At 40.1% G+C, this 14,478-nt stretch overlaps 2 protein-coding genes and 1 non-coding gene across 6 annotated transcripts in view; all 3 read left to right on the top strand.

Moving 5' to 3' along the window:
* Nucleotides 1–3,975, top strand: part of GFRA3 (GDNF family receptor alpha 3) — a 50,417-nt gene extending 46,442 nt beyond the window's left edge. Inside the window, exon 8 of the mRNA XM_060415815.1 lies at nt 1,888–3,975. Within this exon, the coding sequence (XP_060271798.1) occupies nt 1,888–2,145 (258 nt within the window). The 3' untranslated portion in view covers nt 2,146–3,975. The remainder of the gene's footprint in view (nt 1–1,887) is intronic.
* Nucleotides 3,976–11,181: 7,206 nt separating this feature from the next.
* CDC23 (cell division cycle 23) overlaps nt 11,182–14,478 on the top strand; it is a 21,424-nt gene continuing 18,127 nt past the window's right edge. For 2 of the 4 annotated variants that reach the window (XM_042250925.2, XM_004008830.6), the window contains exons 1-3: nt 11,182–11,362; nt 11,448–11,520; nt 13,297–13,434. In XM_042250925.2, coding sequence (XP_042106859.1) covers nt 11,202–11,362; nt 11,448–11,520; nt 13,297–13,434 — 372 coding nt within the window. In that variant the 5' untranslated portion in view covers nt 11,182–11,201. Of the gene's footprint in view, nt 11,363–11,447; nt 11,981–13,296; nt 13,435–14,478 lie in introns of those variants that run through there. The other 2 variants (XM_060415810.1, XM_042250926.2) reach the window with 1 other exon arrangement.
* LOC114115099 (small nucleolar RNA ACA64) lies at nt 13,706–13,820 on the top strand. The gene has a single exon (XR_003589596.1). It is a non-coding gene; the product is annotated as a small nucleolar RNA ACA64 (small nucleolar RNA).

The raw sequence follows: 14,478 nt of genomic DNA, 5'->3' as shown, positions 1-14,478 counted from the left end.
AAAGTCTCTCACTGTTTCGATTGTTTCCCCATCTATTTCCCATGAAGTGATTGGACTGGATGCCATGATCTTAGTTTTCTGAATGTTGAGTTTTAAGCCAACTTTTTCACTCTCCTTTTTCACTTTCCTCAAGAGGCTCTTTAGTTCCTCTTCACTTTCTGCCATAAGGGTGGTGTCATCTGCATATCTGAGGTTATTGATATTCAACCTTCACCGTGTTGCAAACCCCTAGGGTTCCTGAAGAATGTTAGTTGGGACAGCACACAACTGGACGAAGTTGTTACTGAAGATGTCGTGTGTGACAAGCTTGGGGTTAGAATCTAGAGTTGAATTCAGTAACTTCTTGTTCTTTCTTTTTTTTAAGAAATTGTTTTAAGTTATCCCAGGGGTCCAGACCCAGGAATGGACATGATCCTAGAACTTCATTTTCTCAAAGGGGGTTAGTGTCCTGGGTTTAGCAGCACTTCAGCCAGGAAGGTGCTCATAGCTGCCTAGTGGGTGCTTGGTACACAGTTGCTGAACTGAATCCAGAATTTCGGCGAAACTGCACCAGCATGCAGCTGCTTTTAATAGCCCTGTTGGGAAGAACATTTACTCAACCAGAGAAAGAAGAAAAGGATAGAGGGAGGGAAAGGTGTTAAGTGATGCCTGGGTACTACATGTGTCATTTCATCTGATCCTCGTAACTACTTTGTATGGTCAATTACTGACCATTACTATCATCACCCCCATTTTATGTAATAGATGGAGAGGTTTAGTGACTTGCCTTAAGCCACTGCTAGTATATAATGGAACCACAGTTTGAATCCAGGTCTTTCTGGGCCAAAGAGACTAAAGTCCTATTTCCATTATACCACAAAGTTCTTCCATAACAGAAGTGGTGTTTTTTTTTTTTTTTCATTTTTATTTATTTTTTTGACCGTGCTATGTGGCAAGCATGAATCTTAGTTTCCCAACCAGGGATAGACCCATGCCCCCTGCAGTGAGAGTGGGGAATCTCAACCAGTGGACCACCAGGGAAGTCCCAAAATGATTTTTAAATAATAATAAAAATGTAAACAACTACTATTTATTGACTTCCAACCATATGCCAAGGTCTGTACTAACATTTCACACAGATTATCTCATTTGAACCCTCTTATTAAATCTCACCATGAGCCTGTAAATTAGGTATTGTTCCTATTATTCCCATTTTATAGATCAGGATACTGCTGAAGTTCATAAGAATTCAGTGTCTTGCTCTAGGTTTCATAGCTGTGAAATAGCAGAGTGCAGGGGAAAAAAAGGAATTTTTTCAAAGGATCAGAATGGAAGAAAGAATGTAAAGAAGAAGGAAAGGAAAAGAGCAAAGGGAAAGGAGGGGAGGTGGAAAGAGAGTGTCACTGGAGGGGCTTCTCAAGAACTGGTCACCTCTTTGGTCTTGGCCAGAGGAGAGGTGAGGAAAGCGATATCAACACTGGGAAAGCATCGCAGTAAGGTGCACACACTGCTGCCTCCCACCTTCAGAAGCTGACCTGCGGCAAATGTGGCTACCTGGTCAAGTGGAAGAGAAAATACAATGGAATGCCAAGTCTAAAAGACGAAATACTGCCTCAGCCAGTGAATGAGGCACCTAAAAATTGTATGATGCAGATTCAGGCATGAATTCCATGAAGGAACACTACCTAAACCTAAAGATGGCACCTTTGCAGCATCTTTGAAGCAACTTTCGCGTTTCAACAATTAGTCAGGAATTGAGTGTTCTGATTTTAAATTTTAAAAAAATAAATAAAAATGAAGATTAATTGTTGCTATATACTATATGTTATGTATAAGCATATTTATATACTATATCTGATATAATTGTATCATATCCATAAAATAGGGATAATAATATCTGCTTTGCAGGGTTGTCATGCAACGGATGAGCTTCCCAGGTGGCTCAGTGGTAAAAAATCTGCCTGCCAACGCAGGAGCCATAGGAGATGCAAATCTGATCCCTGGGGTGGGACGATCGCTTGGAGGAGGAAATGGCAACCCACTCCAGGATTCTTGCCTGAAAAAGTCCAAGAACAGAGGAGCCTGGTGGGCCACAGTCCATGGGGTTGCAAACAGTCAAACATGACTGAGCAACTGAGGAGACACACATGCAAACAAGTGATCTGATATGTAAAGATGCCAGCAGAAAGTAAGTGTTCAGAATAGCTTACATGTATCCAGTGTTCATTGTGTTAACAATTGTTCTGAATATATTACATGGATTATCTCATCCAGTTCTTACCCCAAATGAATAGCATGAATTATTGTTAAGATCCTCATTTTACAAACGAATGACCTAAAGGACATAGATTAAATGATACTCCCAAGATTTTCAGAATGGTGGAATTAGGGTTTGAACCTAGTAATATGGCTCAGGGCCTGAATTATATAGCTCTCCACTCAACTTGGAGAAGGAAATTATATAGCTCTCCACTCAGCTTGGAGAAGGAAATGGCAACCCACTCCAGGACTAGTACCTGGAAAATCCCATGGATGGAGGAGCCTAGTAGGCTACAGTCCATGGGGTTGCAAAGAGTTGGACACGACTGAGCGACTTCACTTTCACTTTCCACTCAACTATCTTCCAAAGAACTCACTATTACCAGCATTTTACCTCCTGAGAGAGAAGAAGGTAAAAGGAAGCCTAATGTCAATTTGGAAATAAAATACCTTTGAACTGGGCTGAGACTGGTAATGCTGGAAGTGCAAGGAGACAGAGATCAGGAGTTCACAAAGGTGTTGGGAAGGGGTCCACATTACTAAAGCTGACGATCATGATTTTAATTTTTTAAAAAACATTTAACAAATAAGATAATTATTTAAATTTTTTCTCATGATAAAAGGGAACAGTTTGAGTCTTGAGTGAATGAAAGAATGAATGTGGGGTGGTTCCTGGTGATCAGAGGAACATGGAACAGTTTACAGCTGACCCTTGAATAACATGGGGGTTAGGGGTGTCGACCCACTAGTCAAAAATCTCAGTATAACTTTCGACTCCTCCCAAACTTAACTGGTAATAACCTACTCTTAACTGGAAACTTTATCTGTAACATAAGCAGTAGATTAACATATTTTGTATCTTATAGGTATTATATAGTGTATTCTTAGAATAATAAGAGAATAAGTTAGAGGAAGAAAATGTTATTAAGAAAGGAAGTGAAACACATTTTACAGTACATATATATATTTATTGAAAAAAATCTAAAAAAAAAAAAAAAAGATTTGCATGTAAGCAGACCTGCACAATTCTAAACTATGTTATTAAAAGGTTGGCTGTATTACTCAACTGAACACTGGAAGCCTCCATGGTGGTTTTTACTGTTGTACTGTTTATATCATATATACATTAAAAATTTACCATCAATGGATAATGGTTAAAGTCTCTAAGCATAAGGAACCCTGATACTGAAATACTAGTTAATGAGGAGTTTACAAGTGATACTGCTACAGATTTGCCTTAAGGTACTCTTCACATATATCTGTGAATTGTATTCATCTAAAAAAAAAAATCTTGTGTAACACAAGAAATCTCTGGGGCTTAACAAAGCAGTGTTGCAATGAGAAATATATCCAGGGTCCACAGGGAGGGGAGAGTGGGAAGTGATGCCAATGGGTAGGAGGATTCTTTTTGAAGTGATGAAAATGTTTTGGAATTGGATAGTCATCATATGCTAAACCACTCACCTTTTTACTCTCTCCTTAGTTTTGCCTTTTCCAGAATGTTACATAGTTGGAATCATACAATATGTAGGCTTTTCAGATTGGCTTCTTTCATTTAATAAAAGGCATAGAAGTTTCCTCTCCAAGTCTTTTCATGGCTTGATAGCTCATATCATTTTAATGCTGAATAATATTCTATCTTCTGGATATACTAGTTTATTTATTCATTCACCTTCCAGAGGACATCTTGTTTCCAACTTTTGGCAATTATGAATAAAGCTGTTATAAACATCTGTGCACAGTTGTTTGTGTCGATAGATGTTTTCAGTTCCCTTGGTTAAATACCAAGCAGCAAGACTGCTGTGTCACATGGTAAGTGTATGCTTAGTTTTGTAAGAAACTGCCAAACTATTTTCAAATGTGGTTGTACATTTTGCATTCTCACCAGAAATGAATGAAAGTTCTTGTTCCACATCCTTGCTAGCATTTGATAAGCAGAAATCTAGATTTTGGCCATTTCAACAGGTATGTAGTGGTATATTTATTTTTATCCATGAATACTGTATTTTTTAAGTTTTCTGCATTGACCATACATTATTTTTGTAATAGAAAAATGTGCTATCAAATAGTAATCTGCAAAGTCTTTGTAATAGCAAGGAGTGGCGGCATGGTGGAGAAATAAAAATTATATAGCATTACAGTGAGAAACATAATACAAAGTAATGATAGTATCAGAACAACTATGGCTTTAAAAATGGTTACAAACATGTGACAGTTATATCTAATTTATCCTTTCATTCACTGGGACAAAACACTCATTCACTGGCTACACCCAGAATGTGTTGTTTGTAGAGAACTGCCTGCCAGAAGCATATTGAAATCATTTCTATTTTCTTGTTACTTAAAAACAAAACATAAAAATTATAAAATTATAGACAATTATAAAATAAACAATAACATATTAAAGGGCAAAGTATAATAATTATAAACAAGTGATAAAAGCATTATCTATCTTACTACCTATAATACCATAAACAGTTACATTTCATATTTATTCAATTTATATTCAGTACAGTCCATGGAATTGCAAGAGTCGGACATGACTTAGTGACTAAACCGCCACCACCACCATATATCTATATCTATATCTACACACACACAGGTAGATATGTGATATACTATAATTTTTGTGTTTGCTAACAAATCATTTTGTTAAATTATAAATTTAAAACAAATATAAAGTGTGCAACACTTGAAACAAGAAAAAAATAGAATTTTGACCTCATTTACTATATAGTATGGTGGGAAAAAGTTGACTTTAGAATAGTCTTTAATTATACACGTTAGGGACTTCCCTGGTGGTCCAGTGGCTAAGACTCTGAGCTCCCAGTGCAGGGGGCCGAGGTTCAATCCCTGGTCAGGGACCTAGATCCCACATGCTACAATTAAGACCCAGAGCAGCCAAAATAATAATAATAATAATAATAATAATAATAATAATACAAGTTAATCTAAACATGCTTTACATAATTTCACTTATATATAACACACAAAGAATGGGTTCAAGACATTCCCAAGGGAGTTCAAAAAACTATATATTACTATGAAAGTGTTAAAGATAAAACAAGGTTGAAAATGTTCATGTAATACTTAGTAATGTTCATTTAATATTTAAGGGTTTTGGAATCAGAGCAGGGTTATAATCTAAACATTCTCCTTAGAAGACTGATTGAAATTCTGAACTTTCGTCTTGTTTCATCTGTAAAATTGGGATGGTGCAAATCATGCTGCTGCTGCTGTTTAGCCACTAAGTCGTGTCCAGCACTTTGCGACCCCATGGACTATAGCCTTTCAGGCTCCTCTGTCCATGAGATTCTTCATGCAAGAATACTGGAGTGGGTTGCCATTTCCTTCTCCAGGGGATCCTCCCAACCCAGGGATCGAACCTGGGGCTTCTGCATTAGCAGCCAGGTTCTTTACTGCTAGCGCCAGCTAGGGAGCCCTCAACAAATATTAGTTATCTTCTCCCCTGCCCCGGGGTAAGAAAGAGGCTGGATAAAAATAAAAATTCAGACAAACTGAAGAAAGTAGGGAAAACCACTACACCATTCAGGTATGATCTAAATCAAATCCCTTATGATTATATAGTACAAGTGGGAAATAGATTCAAGAGATTAGATCTGAAAGACAGAGTGCCTGAAGAACTATGGATGGAGATTTGTGACATTGTACAGGAGACAGAGATCAAGACCATCCCCAAGAAAAAGAAATGCAAAAAGGAAAAATGCTTGTCTGAGGAGGCCTTACAAATAGCTGAGAAAACAAGAGAAGTTAAAGGAAAAATATATCCATCTGAATGCAGAGCTCCAAGAATAGCAAGGAGAGATAAGAAAGCCTTCCTCAGTGATCAATAAAAAAATAGAGGAAAACAATAGAAAGGAAAAGACTAGAGATCTCCTCAAGAAAATTAGAGATACCAAGGGAACATTTCATGCAAAGATGGGTACAATAAAGGACAGAAACTATATGGACCTAACAGAGCAGAAGATATTAAGAAGAGGTGGCAAGAATACACAGAAGAACTGTACAAAAAAGATGTTCATGACCCAGATAATCACGATGGTTTGATCACTCACCTAGAGTCAGACATCCTGAAATGCGAGGTCAAGTGGGCCTTAGGAAGTACCACTACGAATAAAACTAGTGGAGGTGATGAAATTCCAGTTGAGCTATTTCACATCCTAAAACAAAATGTTGTGAAAGTGCTGCACTCAGTATGCCTGCAAATTTGGAAAACTCAGCAGTGGCCGACTTCCCGGGCAGCTCAGATGGTAAAGTGTCTGCCTACAAAGAGGGAGACCCAGGTTCAATCCTTGGGTCAGGAAGATCTCCTGGAGAAGAAAATGGCAAACCACTCCATTATTCTTGCCTGGAAAATCCCATGGATGGAGGAGCCTGGTAGGCTACAGTCCATGGGGTCGCAAAGAATCACACACAACTGAGCAACTTCACTCACTCACTCACACCAGTGGCCACAGGACTGAAAACATCAATTTTCATTCCAGTCTCAAAGAAAGGCAATGCCAAAGTTCAAACTACCATACGGTTGCACTCATCTCACATGCTGCCAAAATAATGCTGAAAATTCTCCAACCTAAGCATCAACAGTACATGAACCAGACATTCAAGCCAGATTTAGAAAAGGCAGAGGAACCAGAGATCAAATGGCCAACATCTGTTGGATCATAGAAAAAGCAAGAGAGTTCTAGAAAAACATCTACTTCTGATTTATCAGTTTAGTTCAGTTCAGTCGCTCAGTCATGTCCGACTCTTTGTGACCCCATGTATTGCACCATGCCAGGTCTCCCTGTCCATCACCAACTCTCGGAGTTTCTCAAACTCATGTCCATTGAGTCGGTGATGCCATCCAACCATCTCATCTGCTGTTGTCCCCTTCACCGCCCGCCTTCAATCTTTCCCAGCATCAGGGTCTTTTCAAATGAGTCAGTTCTGTGCATCAGGTGACCAAAGTATTGGAGTTTCAGCTTCAGCATCAGTCCTTCCAATGAATATTCAGGACTGATTTCCTTTAGGATGGACTGGTTGGATCTCCTTGCAGTCCAAGGGACTCTCAAGAGTCTTCTCCAACACCACAGTTCAAAAGCATCAATTCTTCAGTCCTCAGCTTTCTTTATGGTCCAACTCTCACATGCATACATGACTACTGAAAAAACCATAGCCTTGACTAGGCAGACCTTTGTTGGCAAGATAATGTCTCTGCTTTTTAATATGCTGACTAGGTTGCTCATAACTTTTCTTCCAAGGATTCCAAGGAGCAAGCATCTTTTAATTTCATGGCTGCAGTCACCATCTGCAGTGATTTTACTACTAAGATTTGCTCAGTCGTGTCCAACTCTTTGCAACCCCGTGGACTGTACCCCACCAGACTCCTCTGTCCATGGGATTCTCCAGGCAAGAGTACTGGAGTGGGGTGCCATTTCATTCTCCAGGGGATCTTCCCAACCCAGGGAATGAACCCAGGTCTCCTGCATTGCAGGCAGATGCTTTAACCTCTGAGCCACCAGGGAAGCAGTGATTTTGGAGCCCCAAAAATAAAGTCAGCCTCTATTTCCACTGTTTCCCTATCTATTTGCCATGAAGTGTTGGGACCAAATGCCAAGATCTTAGTTTTCTGAATATTGAACTTTAAGCCAACTTTTTCACTCTCCTCTTTCACTTTCATCAAGAGGCTCTTTAGATCTTCTTCACTTTCTGCCATTAGGGTGGTGTCATCTGCATATCTGAGGTTATTGATATTTCTCCCAGCAATCTTGATTCCAGCTTATGCTTCTTCCAGCCCAGCATTTCTCGTGATGTACTCTGCATATAAGTTAAATAAGCAGGGTGACAATATACAGTTTTGACGTACTCCTTTTCCTATTTGGAACCAGTCTGTTGTTCCATGTCCAGTTCTAATTGTTGCTTCCTGACCTGCATACAGATTTCTCAAGAGGCAGGTCAGGTGGTCTGGTATTCCCATTTCTTCCAGAATTTTCCACAGTTTGTTGTGATCCACACAGTCAAAGGCTTTGGCATAGTCAATAAAGCAGAAGTAGATGTTTTTCTGGAACTCTCTTGCTTTTTTGATGATCCAGCAGATGTTGGCAATTTGACCTCTGGTTCCTTGACCTTTTCTAAAACCAGCTTGAACATCTGGAAGTTCATGGTTCACGTGTTGTTGAAGCCTGGCTTGGAGACTTTTGAGCATTACTTTACTAGCGTGTGAGATGAGTGCAATGGTGCAGTAGTTTGAACATTCTTTGGCATTGCCTTTCTTTAGGATTGGAATGAAAACTGACCTTTTCCAGTCCTGTGGCCACTGCTGACTTTTCCAAATTTGCTGGCATATTGAGTACAGCACTTTCACAGCATCAGCTTTTAGATTTGAAATAGCTCAACTGGAATTGCATCACCTCCAGTAGCGTTGTTTGTAGTGATGCTTCCTAAGACCCACTTGACTTCACATTCTAGGATGTCTGGCTCTAGGTGAGTAATCACACCATCGTGATCATCTGGGTCATGAAGATCTTTTTTTGTACAGTTCTTCTGTGTATTCTTGCCACTTCTTCTTAATATCTTCTGCTTCTGTTAGGTCCATACAATTTCTGTCCTTTATTGAGCCCATCTTTGCATGAAATGTTCCCTTGGTATCTCTAATTTTCTTGAAGAGATCTCTAGTCTTTCCCATTCTATTGTTTTCCTCCACTTCTGTGCACTGATCACTGAGGAAGGCTTTCTTATCTCTCCTTGCTATTCTTTGGAATTCTGGATTCAAATGGGCACATCTTTCCTTTTCTCCTATGTTTTTCAATTCTCTTTTCACAGCTATTTGTAAGACCTCCTCAGAGAGCCATTTTGCTTTTTTGCATTTCTTTTTCTTGGAGATGGTCTTGATCCCTGTTTCCTGTACAATGTCACAAACCTCCGTCCATAGTTCATCAGGCATTCTGTCTATCAGATCTGTCCCTTAAATCTATTTCCCATTTGCACTGTATAATCATAAGGGATTTGATTTAGGTCATACCTGAGTGGTCTAGTGGTTTTCCCTACTTTCTTCAATTTAAGTCTGAATTTGGCAATAAGGAGTTCATAGACTACACCAAAGCTTCTGACTGTGTGGATCACAACAAACTGGAAAATTCTTAAGCAGATGGGAATACCAGGCCACCCTATCTGCCTCCTGAGAAATCTGTATGCAAGTCAAGAAGCAACAGTTGGAACCAGAGAGGGAACAACAGACTGATTCCAAATTGGGAAAGGAGTACATCAAGGCTGTCCATTGTCACCCTGCTTATTTGACTTATATGCAGAGTACATTATGTGAAATGCTGGACTGCATGAAGCATAAGCTAGAACAAGACTGGGGGAGAAATATTAATAACCTCAGATATGCAGATGACACCACCCTTAAGGTAGAAAGCAAAGAGGAACTAAAGAGCCTCTTGATGAAACTGAAAGAGGAGAGGGAAAAAGTTATCTTAAAACTCAACATTCAAATAAACTAAGATCATGGCAATTGGTCCCATCACTTCATGCAAATAGATGCGGAAACAATGGAAACAGTGAGGCTTTATTTTCTTGGGCTCCAAAATCACTGCAGATGGTGACTGCAGTCATGAAATTAAAAAATGCTTGCTTCTTGGAAGTAAAACTATGATCAACTCAGCTGCTGTTGCTGCTAAGTCGCTTCAGTCGTGTCCGACTCTGTGTGACCCCATAGATGGCAGCCCACCAGGCTCCTCCGTCCCTGGGATTCTCCAGGCAAGAATACTGTTGTGGGTTGCTATTTCCTTCTCCAATGCATGCATGCATGCTTGCTAAGTTGCTTCAGTCTTGTCCAACTTTATGCGACCCTCTGGACAGCAGCCCACCAGGCTCCTCTGTCCACAGGATTCTCTAGGCAAGAATACTGGAGTGGATTGCCATTTCCTTCTCCATGACCAGCCCAGACAGCAGATTAAAAAGCAGAGGCATTACTTTGCCAACAAAGGTCCATCTAGTCAAAGCTATAGTTTTTCAAGTAGTCATGTATGGATGACAGTTGGACTATAAAGAAAGCTGAGCACTGAAGAATTGATGCTTTTCAACTGTGGTGTTGGAGAAGACTCTTGAGAGTCCTTTGGACTGCAAGGAGATCCAACCAGTCCATCCTAGAGGAAATCAGTCCTGAGTATTCATTGGAAGGACTGATGCTGAAGCTGAAATTCCAATACTCTGGCCACCTGATGTGGAGAACTGACTCATTGGAAAAGATCCTGATGCTGGGAAAGATTGAAGGGAGGGGTAGAAGGGGAGGACAGAGGATGAGATGGTTGGATGGCATCACCCACTTGAAGGACATGAGTTTGAGCAAGCTCCAGGGAATTGGTGGACAGGGAAGTGTCTGGCATGCTGCAGTCCATTTGGTCGCAAAGAGTTGGACACGACTGAGGGACTGAACTGAACCGACAGAGGAAGAACTCACCTGTGGCCATACATCTTACTTCTTAAAAAAAAAAAAAAATCTATAGAGTATATCAGACATCCTTGCTAGACACCATACCTCACTGTCATTCAGCGGCAGAGAATCTGCCCAGGAAGTACACTCCATCTTTAGTCCAATCACATCATCCTTAAAGTGCAGGGTAGGGCTCTCTCCCCTCTGCAAATTCTTGCCCTCCCATCCCTAGTTTCCAGTCCACCTTCTCTGTCCACCTTTCCATTCACTCATTCCTCTCTGCCCCGCCCAGAAATCGTGGCTTTGCCCACTCTTTTTTGTTCTAACTTTCCCGCCCCAGTAGTTTTTCGCCAATCGGAGACGTAATTGTCTCTTCCCTCCCGACCTCTTAGTGACTTTACGAGAAGGAAGGTTTCTGATTGGTTTTTCTGTAGCAAGAACTCGCCAATAACAGACAGACTTTTTTGGTTCAGCGGATCAGGCAGTATTTTCGCTGATGATTGGTTGGGGTGGCCGAGACAGGAAAATGGCTGCGAGCTCCTCTATAGTGTCGGTGGCCGCGACGGCTTCCTCGGTTCCCGTCCTGCCATCCAGCTGCGATTTCTCAAATTTGCGGGAAATTAAAAAGCAGCTGCTACTTATCGCGGGCCTCACCCGGGAGCGGGGCCTCCTGCACAGTAGCAAGTGGTATGATGTCGCGGTCCGAGGGGACCAGGGTTGGATCCTCGGCCTTGGGGGGCTTGGGCTGATTCAGTTTGTGTGGCTGTTCTAGGTCTGCGGAGTTAGCCTTCTCCCTCCCGGCATTGCCTCTGTCTGAGCTGCAGCCGCCGCCGCCTATTACAGAGGTAACGACGTATTCACAGCGAGTGCTCCCCAGCATCAGAAGAGATACTGAGTGCCCTGTCACCAGAGGGGAGCACACTGTTTAGCAGGGATGTTTGTAGTGGAAGTTCAAGCCATTCACAGAGATGGATATTTTAAGCAATTTTATCTGTATGTGTTTGCTAAGCTTGGAAAGACTTGGTGCTCCAACTTAAGCTTTTGGAGGAATTAGTAAATAATGCTTGCTTAAGATTTCAACCTTGTAGATTTTTACAGCTCAACCTCGACAGTATTCATAACGAGGAGAAGCATCGAAGGTTTTTACAACAGTGCGAAACCGATTTTGGATCCAGACGGTTCAGGGCTCAAATCTCAGCCATACCAGTGACTTTTGTCAGTTTACTTAATTAACCTCCTGAAGCACAGTTTCCTCATCAGTGAAATGTATATAATAGTATTTACTTTATGGGGATACTGAGAGAGGTAAATGAGATATGAATACATTTTATGTATAATCTATAGTACATATGTTTACATAGTCTGTGTAGTCTGAAAGATTTTTGTCATAATCCATTGTTTTTCCTGAAGACGCCATTTCTTAATTCCACTGCTCCTCCAACCACACACACACACACACACACACACACACACACACACACACACTTAAAAGCAGTAAATATTCATTAATCCAAAAGGTACAATGCATGACATATATACACTACCATGTGTAAAATATATAGCTAACAGGAAGATGCTGTATAACACAGGGAGCTCCACTCAGTACTCTGTGATAAATAGAGGGATGGTATGGGAAAGTGGGAAGGAGACTCAGAGGGAGGGGATATATGTGTACTTCTGGCTGATTCACTGATGTTGTATAACAGAAACTAACACAAAATTATAAAGCAATTATATTCCAGTTAAAAAAAAAGTCACACAGAAAATGTATAATGCAAGTGAGAGAGGTGGAAGAAGAAATAAGCAAATGATGAGTATATGTGAAAAGGGCCACCAGAATCCTAAGCTTGAATGGCCACATTTAGTACATGTTCATCCAATGAAGAAAACATGAATGTAATTTTGGTTCCAGTTTTGTGCTGGCAATATTTGGGCAGGAAGGATGAAGAGAAAGAAATTATTAAAGTTTTAATCAACTTATCCCTAGAATTTGAGGGAATTGTATGTTTTTACCTCAAGCATGTATCATTTAACTTTTTACATAGAGAATGTAGCTGTGTTTTTTGCTTTTACAGTATTAATATGTCAAAACTTGAAGACCAAAAAATACAATTAATTCCACAATATATTGCATTTATGTGGACATTTAAAAGTCTGGAGAAGGAAAGGAATGTCAGATATTAATGCTAGATATTTTATCATGACTTTTACTTTTTCCTTATATCATATGTGTATTATTGGCTCCATTTTACAGAAGAAGAAGTGAATACTCAGAGAAGCTAAGTAAGTTCCCTACTAACATCTTGAATCCAGGAAGTCAAGGAGTCAGAATTTAAATCTAGGTGCCTAACACTAAAGCATATGCTACTTCTCACTACATTTGTAGAGACAATACAAATTTCTGAGTGCTGGTTTAGTTTTTTAAAGTTCTTTCCCCAACTTTTTATTTTGAAAGAATGTACTTTTACCTTACTTCATAAACTAATAAATAAGTATTGGGTTTGGGGGAGGAGGAAAATAATTATTGTTTCTTACATCTTGAATTTAATAAATATGCTTCTTGGATTTGAACTTTTGTTATCCTGTTCTTAATCACTAACATAAGCTTGTCTCTTTTTTAGGAAGATGCCCAGGATATGGATGCTTATACCCTGGCCAAGGCCTACTTTGATGTTAAAGAGTATGATCGGGCAGCACATTTCCTGCATGGCTGCAATAGCAAGAAAGCCTATTTTCTGTATATGTATTCTAGATATCTGGTGAGGGCCGTTTTAAGATGTCATTCAGTTATCAGCAAAGCATCCATGTTTAGAATACCAATAGAAAAAATTTAATCTTCAATAGTTTAGCAATAGTCTACTTGGTGAATATACTTTATAAATACTTAATAATAATAAAGAAGACATCATAAGAAAAGTAAAAAGAATAATGGTACGAAAGAAAATATAAAAATATTGACAATATTCATTATTGATAAAGGCAGCGGGCAGTAGACCGTCTATTTCAGGAGTAAAACTATATAGTTTTGGCATTGGTTGAAAATCACCTGTGACTATGGGTGAAATTTGCTGCCCAGAGCCACTGGTAGCCTCAGCTCACCACCCACGCCTCTGTGTGGGAAGGTGAAACCCAGACCCTGATTGTGGACTGCTCCTCTGGGCATGTGTGCATGCTGTGTGCTCAGATGCTGTCGTGTCTGACTCTTTGCGACCCCATGAACTGTAGCCTGCTAGGCCCCTCTGTCCATGGGATTACCCAGGCAAGAATATTGCAGTGGGTTGCCATTTCCTCCTTTAGGGGATCTTTCCGACCCAGGGATTGAGCTCATGTCTCCTGCTGCTCTGGGCAGATTATGTCAGTTTGAAATACTATGCCCAAATAATTCTTGAAAAAACTTCACTTGTCCAATAGAAATACTTCAGTATGTGTACAGGGATATATGTACAGAGCTGTTCATTGAAGTATTTTTTGTAGTAGGCAAAAAAATTAAGAACCTAAATAACCATTAGTCAAGAAATTCATTGTTAATTTTTGCCTGAAGTTTTCCTTATTATAATGTTGTGAAATGATCTACTCCAGGACTCTCTTGAGAAGTAAATTCTACTCTAAGCAAGACCCTAGGATTTCCCTGGTGTTACAGTGGCTAAGACTCTCTGTTCCCAATGCAGGGGGCCTGGGTTCAATCCCTGGTCAAGGAACCAGATCCCTCATGCTACAACTAAGGGTTTGCATGCTGCAGCTAAAAATCCCACGTGCTGCAGCTAAAAAAAAGATCCTGCATGCTGCAACTAAGACATGCTGTA

The sequence above is a fragment of the Ovis aries genome, chromosome 5, assembly GCF_016772045.2.
Source record: "Ovis aries strain OAR_USU_Benz2616 breed Rambouillet chromosome 5, ARS-UI_Ramb_v3.0, whole genome shotgun sequence".
Taxonomy (NCBI): Eukaryota; Metazoa; Chordata; class Mammalia; order Artiodactyla; family Bovidae; genus Ovis; species Ovis aries.
Note: the sequence above shows the minus strand (reverse complement) of the source record. Positions and strands in the feature narration are given on the sequence as shown.